The sequence below is a fragment of the Rhinichthys klamathensis genome, unplaced genomic scaffold (genome assembly GCF_029890125.1).
Source record: "Rhinichthys klamathensis goyatoka isolate OS25496 unplaced genomic scaffold, OSU_Roscu_1.1 h1tg000035l_1, whole genome shotgun sequence".
Taxonomy (NCBI): Eukaryota; Metazoa; Chordata; class Actinopteri; order Cypriniformes; family Leuciscidae; genus Rhinichthys; species Rhinichthys klamathensis.
Genome location: NW_026606583.1, coordinates 6,736,072 through 6,753,899, shown reverse-complemented (window position 1 = coordinate 6,753,899; position 17,828 = coordinate 6,736,072). Strand labels below are relative to the sequence as shown.

The window sequence follows — 17,828 nt, the reverse complement described above, 5'->3', positions numbered from 1 at the left end:
TCAAGGACGGTAATTGTGTTATATATGAAAACAAAATATAATTTTTACACTTACACTTAAACGAGTACTATTTAATTAATAACCATTTTAAATTCTAACGAAAAAAATAAAGTCTATAAATAGAGAATTGATGATACATTGAACATTTCAACACTATAAAGGCACTTGCAAAAGGCTATAAATCTGCATGAGTAAAAAATAAATGAGTGTTTCTGAATTTAAATTCTGAAATACCGACTGGGCTGTTCAAATACAAACTTTTATGGAAAGATTTTCTTATAAACTGTTTGATATGATACACACACACACAAAATAATCCCAGCAATAATGATCCAATAATTGACTCTTAAGCATTTGCCTATTTAAATCCAAACAGCAACTTTTTTTTGGACTGGGCAGTGTATATACTGTGCATCATTATATACACACACACACACACTCTTAAATACCAAATTAGTTTAAATTAATATTTTTCTTATGAAGTTCTCTAGAAAAAGTTAAAGTCTAAAATACCGAAATTATGGCAAATTTAACATTTCAACACTTACAAATAAAATATAAAAATAAAAAGTACAAGTACATATTTAAATTAAAAAAAGACATTGTAACATTTAAACCCCAAAATAAAGCAAGTAGTCCAGGCTGAATGAATGGTTAACGGTGTAGGGTAAGTGTCTGAGGGATACCAATGCTGCGTTCAGCACTGTAACAATCAGTCATTTATTGCTTGGTTGCATATGTTGATGTAACCGCTTTGAATTTACACGTATAATGAGAGGACAGTGAAAGGGCACAAATATTGACACCTGGAGTCCTGGGATGGATCCAACTGGCCACAGTCCAGCTTCCAACACGAGGTCGAAAGCTCACCACATCTGATGATTACACCAAAGCGTTGCATGAATTATTGATGTGCTCAAGATAAATTACAACTCAGACAACAGCGAGACAAAGACTCGTCTTCAGGAAGATCAGAAAGCACTGTGCGGTTCACTGACTTCACGTGTTTGTTCTCGTTTTTCCTGCTTTCTCAGTGACCCCATTTAGACTGATATGGATTATTATTTTAGATGGGCAAATATGATTGTGCGGAAGAGGAGGTCAAGGTCAGATCTGTGCGCGCACACACACACACTAATCTTGACAATATAAGTCACGTGACCCACAGAGATATGATTACTCCATTTCCTTTTAATAGTCAAAATTACAAAATGATAACATGATCTACATCATCTACAAAATAATAACATAATATCCATGATCATAGTAAGCATCAACATTTTTGTTTTGCTCGGTTTATAGACATGCATACTGCTGAGAAATATAAAAATATAAATATAAATACATCCCATTATTATCTTACTTTCCTTTTTTACTGGTTCATCGTCGACTATAATTTAAAATAGTTGTAGTGTTTGACAAATTAAATGCGGTAGAGTACAATAAGGCATTGAGATGCATTGCCAGAGCTGTACAGAGATTAGAGGTATTATTTCATCTTAATGCTAAATTAAAAAGAACCTAAATATGATCTGAAGCTTATAATAACAACTACGTTTCTAGACAGAAAGAACAAATCTCATATTCAAATTAAGCTCATGAATAACCAGATATACCAGTATACAGTACCAACACTAAACTGATCAAACGAATCACTCCAGTACAAAACCAAGACGAGTCTTTTTTTTTTTTTTCTCCATCGTTTTTAAACCTTGAGCTTGTGTGAAGTTCAGTTTTCCTTGAGCGTACATGATTAAGCCCTTCTTTAAACACACCATTCACACGTTCATAACAGAAAAAAGAAAAGAAAAAAAAAGAGCCTTTTGCTAAAGGTCTCAATGGAAGCAGTAACAACAGCTGCACTCCTTTCATTTGACGGCCTGCTGCTCAGAAAAATAACACGAGGACAAATCTGAAGGAAAACAGCAAAGCCTTTAAACACTTCTTCCTATTATCTTCCCTCTCTTTGAATTTCCTAGTTCTGCACCTCCTTCTCATTACACAGGAAAAGTCAGGCAGAGGATTCATAGTTTCTATAGTTCATATTCTCCTGTCGATGGAGGAAAACGTGGATATTTTAAAACCCTACAGTACAGTCATGACCAAATGATTAGACTCAAACAAGCATTCTACAATATTTTAGGTTTGATCACGTCTCACACAACATCAAAAATGTTCATTTTTACATTCTAAATGTAACCATTTAGGACAGTCCTGTAAAAGAAGCTAGCAACTAATAGTTAGGGAAAATCTGGGCGTTCTTACTATGCATTTCTTTTGTTCCAGGTGATTTATGAGCAGTCGGCACACATCAGGCCAGGTTCCATGTCTTGTACGGTTGTTTAAACGAGTATAATGGTGGTCTGGATAATCAGTGACAAATTCAAAGTCTCACAGACACAAACAGAAACAGAGTTTAATTATTTGGCCAGTACCGTACATTTATGACTGGATGTGTGAATCTCCAGTTCACGTCCAAAATAATAATATTAAAAATAAAGGACCACTATTACTACTAGTAGACTATTATGATTTTGGCATTGTGACATTATTTTAATGAACGTTTTATATTATTATTAGTAATACACATTATTTAAAAAAATTTGGTTTTGTTTTTACAATGTTTAATCAGCATAAGGCAGCGCAGTGCGAAAGCCATGATGTACACTATCATTCAAATGTTTGGGGTCAGTAAGATTGTTTTCTTTCTTTTTTTTGAAAGAAATGAATACTTTTATTCAGAAAGGATGCATTAAATTGATCAAAAGGTGACAGTAAAGACCTTTAAGTTACAGATTATTTCTATTTGAAAAAGAAAACTGTTCTTTTGAACTTTGTTCAAAGAATCCTAAAAAAAATCTGTTTTCAACATGATAATAATCAGAAATGTTTCTTGAGCAGCAAATCATCATATTAGAGTGATTTCTGAAGGATCGTGTAAACGTGAAGACTGGAGTAATGATGCTGAAAATTCAGCTTTACATCACATGAATAAATTACATTTGACTATATATTCACATAGAAAAGAGTTATTTTAAATTGTAATAATATTTCACAATATTACTGTATGTTTGATCAAATAAATGCAGCCATGGTGAGCAGAAGAGACTTCTTTCAAAAACATTCAGAAATATTTCCGACCCCAAACTTTTGAATGGTAGAAATACTTTACAAATGTAATAATGTATCTTTGTTTTGTTTTCAAATTATGGTAAAGAGAATTGGGTGAACTACTTTCATGCAAATAATGCCACAACGACAAATCTTTTAATGGACTTAAAAACAGACTATTTCTTTTGTCTTTCTCTTGATTTTGGAGTGAAAAATAACCTGCCATCTGCCATGTGTATGTGCAATTGTCTTTGCGGGACGCAACTACTTCCTCTTACATCTCATGCAACCTCTCGTTTTCACCTTTCAGCTCTTTCTTCTGCTTTTTTGTCTTTCGTCAGAGTCACCAGAACCATTATGACTTATGAATGGATCTTGAGACCAGTTCATGGCGGTGGACATCTGGCAAACAAATAGGAAATCATATTACAGGCAGAAGAAATACAGTAGCAATACACAATCAATCACAGTATCATCAGAGTCCTGCAGCGATGAAAACAGACAAGTTGAAAGGGAGACGACAACGAAAGAGAGGCCAGCGCGATGTGGCCGTTTGTTTTCTTAATAGTGATCGTTCACCCGACATTTACTCACCCATATGACTTCCGTTTTCCGTAGAACATAAAAGAAGAAATTTAGCAGAATGTCTGAGATGCTCTCTTCCATGCAATGAAAATCAACAGCCTCCAAAGCTTCAAAGAGGACAAGAAAAGCTCCATTTTGTGACAGAAAGTCATACGAAATCTGAATAAAAGTGAGTAAATGGGCGAACTTCCGCTTTAAAGGAAAAATACTGCCCTCTAAGTCTCTTTTCCCACCTTTATGCCCTGATCCTTCTTGTTAAGCCAAGACAGCCTAGGAAGACTGAATAGTCATCCTGCAATCTCAGCAAGACAAGAAAATGTACATATTAATCTGGTTTTGAGAGGGATACGTGTAAAGCGACTGTCTTAATATGTGCATCATTGAGAGGTGTTCTTTCCACATGTATCATCATGCTACAGTAGTTGTCATGTATGTAATGCATGTCATGAAACATGAAAGACTCCCACTCAGAATGCCTTTTTTCACAGTTTCTCCTTGGCTTCTTGTGGATCTTTAGTGTAATAAATTGTATAAATGGCTGTTTTGAGTCACACGTGTGTAGTAGCTACTTTTCTTCGCTGTGTGTTGTATGTGTGAGTACTAGCGTGTGTGCGCTACAGGCCTGCTCTGCTAGCTTTGAGGTTGCGGGATGATGCTGGAGCAGTCGGTCACCAGCAGATCCACCACCGTGTTTCCGCTCACAAACATCGTGGGTGCCGAGACCATGTTGCACAGGGTGACGGTGCTCCCCGGCACCGCATCACTGGTGGTGGTGGTGGTGGTGGTGATGGGGCCGGAGTCGCTCACGGGGGAGTTGTGGGTACCCATGTGGCCTTGCAGCTGTGTGGGGGTCTTGCAGTGAACACCGCAGAGCTGACAGACCAGGACGCCTCCAGAGCCTGTGGTGCCGAAGCCTCCTCCGCTCTCCTTCCACTCCTGACCGTGGTGCTTCTGAGCGTGAACCCGCAGGTACGTCAGCGTGGTGAAACCTGACGGGGCAAACGGTTGAGAGGTGAAGCGCTGCTGCTGCATTTCATTGGCTGATGACTGTGATTACCTCATAATAACTCGTTAATTATAATCACAACAGACAAGCTGATTATGTAATTTTTTGTTTATGCAATTAGTGAGGTTTGTTGAAATACAATGTTGTCACAAACTGAGCATGAACTACAAAGACTTCACTGACAGACAGACAGACAGACAGAAAGACAGACAGATAGACAGACAGATAGATAGACAGACAGATAGACAGACAGACAGACAGAGATATAGATAGACAGAAAGACAGATAGATAGACAGACAGACAGACAGATAGATAGACAGAGATATAGATAGATAGATAGATCGATAGACAGATATATAGACAGACAGACAGATAGATAGATAGACAGATATATAGACAGATAAACAGACAGACAGATAGACAGACAGACAGATAGACAGACAGACAGATAGATAGACAGACAGATAGACAGACAGACAGGTAGACAGATATACAGATAGATATACAGACAGACAGAGATATAGATAGATAGATCGATAGACAGTAGAGCCCGACCGATATGGATTTTTGGGGGCCGATGCCGATACCGATATTAGGGAGTAAAAAAAGCCCTATACCGATATATCGTCCGATATTATTTATGTGTATATTATAATACAGTAGCAATATTATTTATGTGTATTATAGTACAGTATACCAGTCAAAAGTTTGGACACTTTCCTATTGGTGTGTACAAACTTTTGATGGGTACTTTACACAGTAGCTATAAACAGAATAAATATATTTTATAAACACGTTTTGCAATGATCACTCAAATGTGGTAATCAAACACTTGTGTGACACAGATATGTAGGAGGCAGGGGGAATGATAGAATGAGAATTATACAGCTGAGCTGTAACCAAACTAGTTTGCATTGCATGTTATATTATATTATATTCTAAATACTGTTGCATAATCTTCACTAACGACTTTGTCTTTTAATTTAGTCATAACTTGTATCAATAAATATATATAAAAGTGTCACTGACAAAACCTTATTATCTTCTATTTTTACTCTTAATTCCTCTAATGTCTACCAGTGGAGGAAGAACTCAGATCTTTTTTACTAAAGTAAAATTAATAATATCATAATGAAAACGTTTTTAATTACAAATGTACAGTACTTTTATACTATTTTAAATAATTAGTAACCAAAATGTACTAAACGTGAAACTAGGCTACTCTTAATGCAAAATGGCCCTATATAAAGTGTTATAATTATATACATTTTTGGAATATTGCTTGATGTTGTAACGTAGCGTTATCAGGCAGAATGAGCTTTAACACTGTGTTTACACCGGACGCGGCGGTTATTGCTTGCGCCGCAACAGCTGTTTACCCTAGACAAAGCAGAATCAGTTTACTGTCGGAGATCGCTCGCGCCACGCATTTTAATCAATGTTTCATCAACCAATTGCCTTAATAAATAAGAAGTAGGCCTAAATATAGCAGACAATATAATCACGACTTCTCAGCTGCGCGCTTGCAATAGTCACAAGCTCACACAATACGTGACAGAGGGTTGTAGCAGAGAAATCAATTCTGTGAATTACACTGCGCAAATCACAAGTAGGCTACTACCCACCGGATGAAGAAGGGTTGGCTCTCAGTCTCCTCAGGCTACATAAAATATTCGTTTTATTTTATTTTTCGTGTTCGCATTTATGAGGAAAAAAACAATGTTACAGACGCGACAGTTCAGCACTACGGACGTGAGCGCTCTGAAAGCGGCACTAATGCTTTGAAACTTTCACATAGACATCAAACAGAAAGCACAAAACCTTTCGTTTCAAAGTGAATTTCGTTTTGTATTAATTGTATCTTAATTTTAATCAATGTTTCATCAACCATTTGCCTGGATTTATTTTATAAGAAGTAAATATAGCAGACGATAGATAATCACGACACGGAGGCGCCTGCGGGTGAACTGGAGCTCGTCTCATGATCCGAAACTCAGCGTATAGACCTGAGAATTGAAATATATCTATATTGAAATGTCTACTTTTAAACAGAACAATTCAAAACGAAAGACAGACAGACTCATGTAATCGTATGAAATGTGCATTTCTCTCTGGCGCGCGTTCACTGAAGATCGCGAGTCAGCATCGTCAACTTCATCTTTGGCTGACACTGACTGAAAACACTTGTTTATTAATAAACAATTAAAATGTCTCCTTGCTATATTTGTTGTATTCATAATCATTACTTTTGCCAGTTCTTGTGACAGCTTTTAGGTGCTTTATTATTGGCAGCGCCACCCTTACATGAATCACCGCACCCGCATTTTTTTAAATATTCATTTATCGGCCATTATAAATGCCGATACCGATAGTTAGGAAAATGCCTAAAATCGGCCGATAATATCGGCCCGCCGATATATCGGTCGGGCTCTAATAGACAGATATATAGACAGACAGACAGATAGATAGATAGATAGATAGATAGACAGATATATAGACAGATAAATAGACAAACAGATAGATAGATAGACAGACAGATAGATATATAGACAGATATACAGATAGATATACAGACAGACAGAGATATAGATAGACAGACAGATAGATAGACAGACAGATAGATAGACAGACAGACAGATAGACAGACAGACAGACAGATACATAGACAGATAAACAGACAGACAGATATACAGATAGATATAGAGACAGACAGAGATATAGATAGACAGACAGATAGATAGACAGACAGATAGACAGACAGACAGATAGATAAACAGACAGACAGATAGACAGATAGATAGACAGACAGATAGACAGGCAGACAGACAGACAGACAGATACTCACTGCGGTTGCAGAGGTGGCAGGAGTGATGCTGTGATTGGTTGTGCACCCTCATGTGATCCGTGATGTAGGCCGCAGACAGCAGTTTGCCACAGATGTGACACGGAACCTTCTCTTCATGTCTGATCATGTGAGCGCGCAGTCTGTCCCGTGTGGCAAAGCTCGATTCACAGGTCTGCACCATTTAGAAAAAAATATTCACACAAATAAGTAAAACAATATACCAAAATGTTTGTATACGTTTTTAAGAAAATATTATGTTATAATATTATTAAAAATGTATTTAGAAAATATATATATATATATATATAATTACTTCAATATTTAGCTCGTATAAATGAAAATGTTCAACTAATAATACATATCTCAACCTTTTACCTCAGTAATGCATTAAAATCAAGATGAGATTTTTTTTCAGTGTAAATTAAAAACAGCAACAGAACACAAAACAAACTTCCATACCGGACATTTGAAGGGTCGTTCTGAAGAATGGACCTGTCTGACATGACTGTTGAGATGATCAGGCCTGTGAGAAAGAGTGAGAAACATTTCATTCACAGTCAAATGTTTTTGTAGAAGCTAAAAGCTCTAAGCATAATCTAAGGTTGTTTGCTTAGTCCCGAATAGGATTGGGTATCGTTTGAATTTTAAAGTTTCCAATTCTGTATATCGACTCCGATTCTTATAGATTCCTAATTTCGATTCCAATAAGATATCATTCACATTTATTCTAAGTTTATTTATTCACAGATATTCAAGTACAGAAACTAATCAGATGTAAAACACTGCACTTTCTTTTTACATTACAAATATAGTTTCAAAAGTTATTCAGTCAAGAACAGCGAGTGACTTTCCTCTGTCTTTTGTTGTTTGATTAACGATATTATAGAGATGGTAGCAGGAAAAAGTATGGCGCCATCACTTAAAGAGCTGCACAGATCCAATATACTGTTACACATGCCAACCGTTTACGTTCACGGAAGAAATAACCGACTGTTTATGAGGATATTTAGACATATTTTTGTGTATTTGTCTGTTCAAGTGCAAAAAGACGCGAAAGAGACCTCAGTTCAGCATCGTACACTACACAGTTTTTTCGATTCCCAACCCTAGTTTCGGAACGGTATTAAAATGTCCAATTTCTCCTTAGTTCAGTTCGCTTTCACAAGGCAACATTTCGAAGTCAAGTTTGAGTAAACCGTCCTCTCATTGGTCAGAGTGCACCTGAAACACAACATCAGAGGCGTGTCCTACCGTGAGAAAGCTTTAGCACAGTGCGGGCACACGTAGGGCTTCTCCACGCCTCCCTGGTGGGATCTGACATGATGGCTCATGCGGTCCTTCCGCTTGAAGCGCTGCTGGCAGATCGGGCAGGAAAATGGCTTCTCGTCCGAGTGGGAGAGCCTGTGTCTGTTCAGGTGGTACACATCCCTGAAGGCTTTACCACAGGTCTCACACGCGTGGTTTTTACGCACAGGGTTGGGGTTCTGGTTTACTTGCCTCTAAAGGGGGAGTAGGGAAATGACAAGATCATTCAACTGTCTGAAGTACAACTGCACAGCTAGAAAATCAAAATAGTCCACCTGTCAAATCACCCAGGCTGCGATTTAATCAGATAAATATATGCGCTACAGGAGAAGCACGTAATTTAAACGTGTTTAAGCGTCTCAGACTGGCTCAGCTCATTTACTGTGAATCGAGCAGTTAAGACGCTGATATCTTTAAGTGATATGGGTAGTTCACCCAATTTCTCTCTTCAAATGCAACCAAAATCTATGAAACAACTTAGGTTTAATAGATTATCCATGCATCTTTTTTTTTTACATGAAAAATCATGTTAAAATGTGAGTATCAAATATGATCCATCAGGCTTTTGAGGTACATTTATTTGATCATCTCTCAATCATCATTGTATTGTATTAAAGCAACACCAAGTAACTTTTCCTCTGCGGTCCCCCTACAGGTTGGAAGCGGAATTGTCCATTACCGCTGTCGTAAATAATTTAGCCTACCGCAGCCTACTGTCGCACGCGCACGCTCGCTGGTTATCCAGCGCCGGCTTTGGAATCAACAATGGCAGACATCCCAACCGGCAAGAAGTCATTTCAGGGAGGTATATCTTGGTGACTGGATTGTTGACGGGAGGTTGGCGGGTTGACTAGCTTTCGTGAGGCACACTCGCAAGGTCTCTCGCTCTCTCCCTCTCTGCCGTGCTCGCGCTATGTATGTTATGCGCGCAGTATGTTCTGTCTCGCATGCGCGCTCTAGATTCTGGGAGATTTGAACTAATTTGCGGGCATCAGGGAGACGCTATAGACTTGGGATGTCTGCAATGGCCATAGACAATTTGAGGAAGTGGTGGGGGAAGTGACGTATGCCGTAAAGCAGTCGAGTTTTGTAGTTCTTTTTGTGCTCGGGTTATACCCGAAACCCGAAGTTACATAGTGCGAGTAAAAGCGATACAGACCACGTCAGGCTATGGCAGACGTGTCATTTAACCCTATTGTAAGTCGATGTACCATCACAAGGGTCTTGGAAACATATTATGAAGGTTGAAAAGTTACATAGTGTTGCTTTAAATGTTTTGCCTCACAATAATAATTAGTAAGATGATATTTAAATGCATAGTCTTGTGATCAAAGACATATTATTCAGAGGATATACAGTGGCAACTGATATTTATATGCTTTTATGCAAGTAGTCTACTATACTATTAAGATCTCACTGATTTACAATACAAGCTATCATATCACATCCTCCTTTTAGCCACATAAATATCAGTATCTGCTCAAATTGCTTATTTTTGCTCAGTTTGATCCTCTGAATAAAATTGAGGTGTTTTTCCGAGATGGTCCTCACTGCAGAACATGAAATCCACGGGGAGGAGTCGAATCCAGATCCAACTCCTTCCACCTTACATATACCTAAACCTACCCATCTCCGCCCCCTGATCCCTAAACCCACCCCTAAACCTACCCATCTCCGCCCCCTGATCCCTAAACCCACCCGTAATCCCTAAACCCACCCCTAAACCTACCCATCTCCGCCCCCTGATCCCTAAACCCACCCCTGATCCCTAAACCCACCCCTAAACCTACCCATCTCCGCCCCCTGATCCCTAAACCCACCCCTAATCCTACCCATCTCCACCCCCTGATCCCTAAACCCACCCCTCATCCTACCCATCTCCACCCCCTGATCCCTAAACCCACCCCTAATCCTACCCATCTCCACCCCCTGATCCCTAAACCCACCCCTAATCCTACCCATCTCCGCCCCCTGATCCCTAAACCCACCCCTAATCCCTAAACCCACCCCTAATCCTACCCATCTCCGCCCCCTGATCCCTAAACCCACCCCTAATCCCTAAACCCACCGCTAATCCTACCCATCTCCGCCCCCTGATCCCTAAACCCACCCCTAATCCCTAAACCCACCCCTAATCCTACCCATCTCCGCCCCCTGATCCCTAAACCCACCCCTGATCCCTAAACCCACACCTAATCCCTAAACCCACCCCTAATCCCTAAACCCACCCCTAATCCCTAAACCCACCCCTAATCCCTAAACCCACCCCTAATCCTACCCATCTCCACCCCTTGGATCTTGATCCGACTCCTCATGTACTGTATTGAGGTGCTACTGGTTTTTCCTCCTCTAGTGTGAACTCCATTTTCAAGATATGAGCCATAAAAGCCTGATGTATCAAATATCACTAAAAAAAACAAGAAACAAAAGAACAAACAACTTGTGCTTAGCTCATGTACAGTTTCTAACCACACAGACACACAGTCAGTGTAGTTACTGGTTCGTTTAGAGTTGTTTTTTCCACCTTATGTGTACACAACCAGCAAACATGAACAGTAATATAACACTGGCTATGTCAGAAATTAATTCTTGTCTGGATCTTATGAGCAGTTAAGATGCTGATTTCATGAGTGATATACAGTACACAGTGCAGCGCTTCACTCTGAAACCGACAGCTGGCAACCCGTCAAAATAAAAGTTTGATGGGTTACCGTTTGTAAAAATGATGTAAATATTGCTACAGTAATTCTACAGTAAAATAAAATTACTTTTAATACTTAATTTTTTATTCTACAGTACAATCGTGTTATTACAATACATGTATTTGTTTAATATTTGTGTTTAATGATTACAAAGAAACGGCAAGTAACATTACTTTACCTGTAAATTATCAACATGATCAAAATTTTGCTAAAAAAATATGTTGCACAATCTACTACATGCTTTCTGTTGTTTGATTGATAGGTCATACTATTGTACTGTAACATAAAAAAGTAAGTATTAAAAGTAATTTTATTTTACTGTAATATTATGGTACCAGTATTTACATCTCAATTTTTTTACATTTTTACAAACAGTAACCCAATCTAACTTTAATTTTGACTATTCAGAAATAACTTTTATTCAGACTGCAGAGTGAAGCAGTGTACTGTAAATCACTAACAAATAAACAACAATGTGACATTTTATTACGCAAAATATAATTCATTTAAATAAATTCTCTTTTTGAGTAATTGGGATGTTACCTAAAAAAATTAACAGAATAACAGATTTATTTGATAATATTCAAAACTTTTTTGCCTAGTTTTAAAAACGAAGAAATATATAAAATGTTACAAATCAAGAGAAGTAGTCATTATTCCTCTTTTTATATCTAACAGCATATTTCTGTGTATATGTCAGCTACCAAGCTTTTGAATTTTTATCATTTAATTATATTTATTAGTGTGTAGATAACTCCAATAAGAATCTGATCTTAATAAAACTTTTTGTTTTCCCTGACCATGGGAATTATAAAAACAGTCTGCAAAGGTTTGTGCGACCAAGTATTGAAAAAGTTTAGCTTCTACATATGAGAAAAACAACTGTATATTAAATTGGTCACAACATTATGTGATTTAATGTATGCCACTGAATGCAGTATCTGAGAATACACACACACACACACGTATGCCCACCTGTACAGGCTCCCCTGTTGTCATGACAACAGCAGCCGGAGGAGGGAGGGCGGTCACAGTGGAAGCCATGCTCTCCATGGTAACATTGTTTCCATCTTGAGTGACCAGGATTTGTGTGTGGGGAAGGGGCAGCACGGCATTAGGGGGCAGCGGTTGGGTTTGCTGTTGGGGTATGGAGAGGTGAAGGAGAGAGAGGGGGACTGTGTGTCTTTCTGCACTCTCTTTGGCCACAGTCTCCTGGCTCTGGGAGCCGCCCTTCATGCGGATGCCAGTGTGGACGGATTGATGACGCCGCAGGTTGTAGCTGTTCTTGAACTGCTTGCTGCAAATTGAGCAGATATGAGCCGCACGGGCCGTCCTGGACACTGGCTTCACTGATGGGATGGAAAGTCAAAAAAAGGTGTTACTAATCAGTAATAAGAGTTAAAGGACAAGTTCGCTATTTTACACTTAAAACCCTGTTTTAAGATCGTTTCTGATGAAATTGGGACACATGCTGCTGGCCCGAGAATTTTCGCTTTCTGTGGTTGCACCCCCCACCTCCACAATGGTTGCATAGGTGCAGTGGAACAATCCTTCATAAAACGCATTAAACTTTAGTTTACAAAGACGTTAAACCGAGTGGTCTGGGGTGTTCACTGATACCCTCACACAAAAATCGCTGCAAAAGATCCTTTCCAACAGGTTTTATCGTAGTTTTTGTCCAACTCCATTGACTTGACTTGGACAAAAACTACGATAAAACCGGTTTAAAAAAAAAAGGTACATTGTCTATTGTCAATAGTACAGCGATGCATGAAGTACAGCTCACACAGAAGTTTTAAAAAACCAAGCAGCAAATTAGTGTGATCAATTGCGAAATCTGCATGTGGAAATATTTCACCCTCATGAGAAATTCCTGTTCGCACGGATTCCTATTGAAATGACTGGACGTACAATGGTAAATGTGACGGCACCTTTACAGACACACTTTTTGACCTACGACTTTAGGGCAGAAAAGGTTCATTATCTATTGTCAATACTGTAGCGATGTATAAAGCACAGAACTTTTTGACCTACGAATTTGCGTGTCCAACTTGAACTCTTACTCTGCTTGGTGAAATCTTTCCCAGGCGGATCGGATCCCTATTTAAATGACTGGATTTTGCCTGCAAAAATTGCGTCACTTACAAACCAAGTAGCTTTCTGTTGGTCCATGCGGCAATTTTGCAAGACCAACTTGAACCAGTTTTTAAATCTACATGGGGAAATCTTTCTCCCTCATGCCAAATTCTCGATTGAGAGGATTCCTACTGAAATGACTTGATTTTGCCTGTGAAAATTCAACAGGCAAAAAAGATCTATTGTTGATATTGTAGTGATGTATGAAGCACACCCTGAAATTCCTGATTTGACACACTTTTTGACCGACGACTTCAGGGCAAAAAAAGTCCATTATATATTGGCAATAGTAGTAATTATGAAGCACAGAACTTTTTGACTTTCCAAAAACTTTGGCAAAATTTTGCAGGCAAAAAAGGTCTAGTGTTGATAGTGTAGTAATGTATTAAGCACAACTCTCAAAGAAAGCCAGTTTAAAATATATATATAATTCACCCTCATGAGAAATTCCTGTTCGCACGGATTCCTACTGAAATTACTTGTTTTTTTCCAGCGAAACATTTGAAGTGGATCACAAAAGTTCATCAAAGTTGTCTTAAGACAAGAATGGATATTGTTCAAAATGTATAAAGGTTTTGATCCACTTCAAATGTTGACTACTGTATATATGTGACCACACCTTTACAAATACACTCTTTGACCAATGACTTTCCAAGAATTTTATGAAATAAATTCATTCCTCTATACCAATTTCCATCAGTTTCCCCCCATTTCCAAGTTTTTTATCACCGTGTTCCCATTTCTAGAGGTAGGATCTTAAAAATGTCATAACGAAGATCAACCGTAGGGCCTTCGCTGAAGATAACATGACTATATTCCAGACAGCCGTTCTACTGCACTGCTCTATGTGATCGCAGAGGAACTGAGCAACCACAGAAAACCTCCAACCCCTCCCACCCAGCTTCCTCACTCTTCTCCAATCCTCCCTCCCTCTCACCCACCAGGTACAGGGTCCTCATTGAGAGCAGCAGTGTCCACTGTCGATGGAGGCGGAGCTATGTGCTCGTTGGGCGGGGTTTGAGGCGAGGTCGTGTGGACTGGCAGAAGCTCTGATTGGAGGGTCCCCTCCACTTGGGTCTGGGAAGGTGTGGTCTGGGAAAGAACAATCACAAAGTACTAAGTTTGAATTTAAAACTTCAGTGTAGGTAGGTAATAGGTATCACTGAGGTGAACCTCGTCGCAATTTTAATGTAGTAATGTGGTTACAACTTTGTAATAGCATGAATTTCACATCAATTTACATTTATTTATACACACACAAACCGTTAAATCTCACCTGGAAGAGAAAATTGCTCCACGCGGCATCCATTTTGTTCCACAGCGAAGAATATTATAATCAACTACACAATCATCAAGATTAACAGCGCACAACTGACATCCTTTCAATCGTCTGTAGTTTGCAAAATAGTGTTTAAATGTGTTTTTAAACTACTCCCCCAATTACATATTTAATTAACAGCCTAGATTAACAGGCAATGATGCACACTATTTAGTGTTTAATTTGCTCCTATCCAAGTTTAACCCGAGGCATTACAACAACGTGCTATTTATTCATTTGCATGACTTAAAATCCGAACCAATAATGTTATTCCTACACTCTTACAACATGCATTATAAAACAGCAGTTGAGGCATTTAGACGTTAAAACAACGGTTATACGTTATGCGCTTGACGCATTTTAAATAGTCAAACTTAAAGGTTTCTATGTATAAATCAGTGTTTTTTTCCTCGATCCCCCCGACAGGCCAATCGGGTGTTTGTCGAAGCCTCGCTGTAGGATTCAAGCCGTGACCCGGACGAATAACACTCGAGCCCGGCCGCAGCCCGCCGCTCCACCTCGGCGCTTCAATTCACAGGATGTCATCTTTCTTTTTTTATCGCGCGCACTCTCTCTCTCTCCCTCCCACCCCTGTCTCTTTCTTCCTTTTCTTTTTTAATTCCTCTTTCTTCTACCCCCTCCTCTCCTTTTCCTCTCTCCGCTATGTCCCAGTTGTTCTTAAAGGGATGGATAGCTCTCTCCCCCTCCTATTTCCGTCGCTTTTCTCCTTCCTCTCAGAAAATGAGCCGACAGAAATACAGTTACAGCATCGAGCTGTTGACGTCACATGACTAGTCTGTTGACCGAGACTAAATGACCTCTAGAAATGAATCTGCACTGCGTTCATTTATATAAAAAAAAATTGTGAACACGCTATCTGATTATTTGCTTACAGTTTTTTCATTGTTGGTTAAAGATACTGTTTGGTTTTTATAACCTAACGAACCCAAAGAGGATGTGTAGCAATTAATATTTATACTGTTACAAGCCGAATTCCATATACATTTTTTCCATGAATGTAGGCTACATCATTTTATTTATATTTATAAGATCGTACTTTGTGTCAGTCTCTTCTAATTGAATGAATGAATGAATGAAAACGCAGTAAGCTCGAGCCCGTCTTAAAGGGCACGTCGCAATGACGTAGAGGATTTTTCACGGATTTGTTATTGATGCCAGACATCAATGTCGGATATAGTGACGATTACATGTATGTAAATGTAAAACCTCCAAAGAATTTAGGAATGATTATATTTTTCTATGCTGAACAAAATGTGTAATGAACAAAATAAAAACGAGACAAATCCACGTTAATATCAATTTATTGTCATTTAAATTGTTTTGCGTTTATTTTTCTTCCACGTGTTTTCTCCCTTCAAGCCAGAAATGGCTTGATTTCAGAAATGAATTTTTCAAGAAATGTCCTCTCAGAAAAACCTCCACTTTGACCCAACAACCTGTTTCACAGCCAACACACACATACACAGATGATAGACAGATAGAGTCTATCTCTACAATTCACCCCTGACTAACTAGGAGAGCCTCCTTTACCACCATACATGAATCCAGACTAGTTTGACCTGCCCGTGGACTTGCTTTTGCAATATAAGCTCTAACATTCAACATTATAATGGGATCGCTGTCCTAAGATCATGAAGTAACATCACACCATATCTCACAAACAAGTCAGTCCATTCAATGGTACAATCTCATTGGCCCTCCAAACACTATATCTGACATCCTCAATACATTAGAAGTTCTGCATGCACTGTTTTACTTTAAACCAAGCATAAAGTAGTAGGTTATACAGAGATATCAGAGCTGGTGTTTCTCGTTTGATTTTGGAGTTCATCAAGTTCCACTTGTGTTCTTCTTGGATATCTCTGAATGCATCAGTGAAAACACAGCCTTGGCGATGCACAGCTGAGTATCTGTCGAATGCTCAAATGCTCTCTTCATTGTCAAACACACTTTGCAGTATCCCACACGTCCCAAGATCAGAGAACACTGCAACACATTTTTATACTCACACAAGCACACATACACACACACGCACTCAGCTTAAATCTAGACAGAAACACAGCTATAGCAGCCGCAACATTCTCCCCAAAGTTCTTCACATCTTCATTGTAATAAAGAGTCTTCCATCATATGATGACTTACTGCACCTGCCTGTCTCTGGAGAGTTTCAATAAATGCACCCAACCTCTCAACATTCAAAATAATACACAATGATTCAGCTCTTTCCAAAAGATTAGTGATTGTAACTCGTAATTCAATCAAGTCTGTTTTTATTGTCTAGGATATGAATTAAAGGATGCTTACCCAAGTGAATAAGCCAGATCTTCCTTTAAATCATGTCTTTCTTTTTTTTTTGGTGTGTTTGTGTACAAAAGTGGCAATATTACCAGACCGCATCCCATTCAGCGAAAGCATACACTCAAAATGACTATAAACCATTGTTAACACACTAGACCAGATTAAGCACATTTTCTTGCTTTTAAAAAGTACAACCAGATGCTTTGAGAAATTTTAAAAATGTTGTCATGATGACATCAAACATGATATCATGAGTTACGCCATCCACTCCAGATCCAATTTCTACAATTAAATGTTAGGTCTATTCTGTTCATATGTTATTTTATCAAAATGGCAATAGTCATAAGTACTATAGAAAACTGTGGACACAATGCTTCAACACTTTAGATACTATATATTTATATATATATATTTATATATACACATTAAAAGATCCAATTGGTGGGAGAATTACTCAAAAAGTCCATGGCTGCATCCGAAATTGCATACACCCCTTTTGA

At 38.5% G+C, this 17,828-nt stretch overlaps 1 protein-coding gene across 1 annotated transcript; it reads right to left on the bottom strand.

Annotated features, from left to right (window-relative positions):
* Positions 1 to 4,037: 4,037 nt before the first annotated feature.
* Positions 4,038 to 15,708, bottom strand: mazb (MYC-associated zinc finger protein b (purine-binding transcription factor)). The gene is made up of 7 exons (XM_056246046.1): positions 14,968 to 15,708; positions 14,633 to 14,783; positions 12,531 to 12,904; positions 8,800 to 9,047; positions 8,008 to 8,071; positions 7,549 to 7,720; positions 4,038 to 4,685 (listed from the first exon to the last, which is right to left on the bottom strand). The coding sequence occupies exons 1-7, from the start codon at positions 14,998 to 15,000 to the stop codon at positions 4,327 to 4,329; spliced, it is 1,401 nt and encodes a 466-aa protein (XP_056102021.1). The 5' UTR covers positions 15,001 to 15,708; the 3' UTR covers positions 4,038 to 4,326.
* Between the last annotated feature and the right edge of the window lie 2,120 nt (positions 15,709 to 17,828).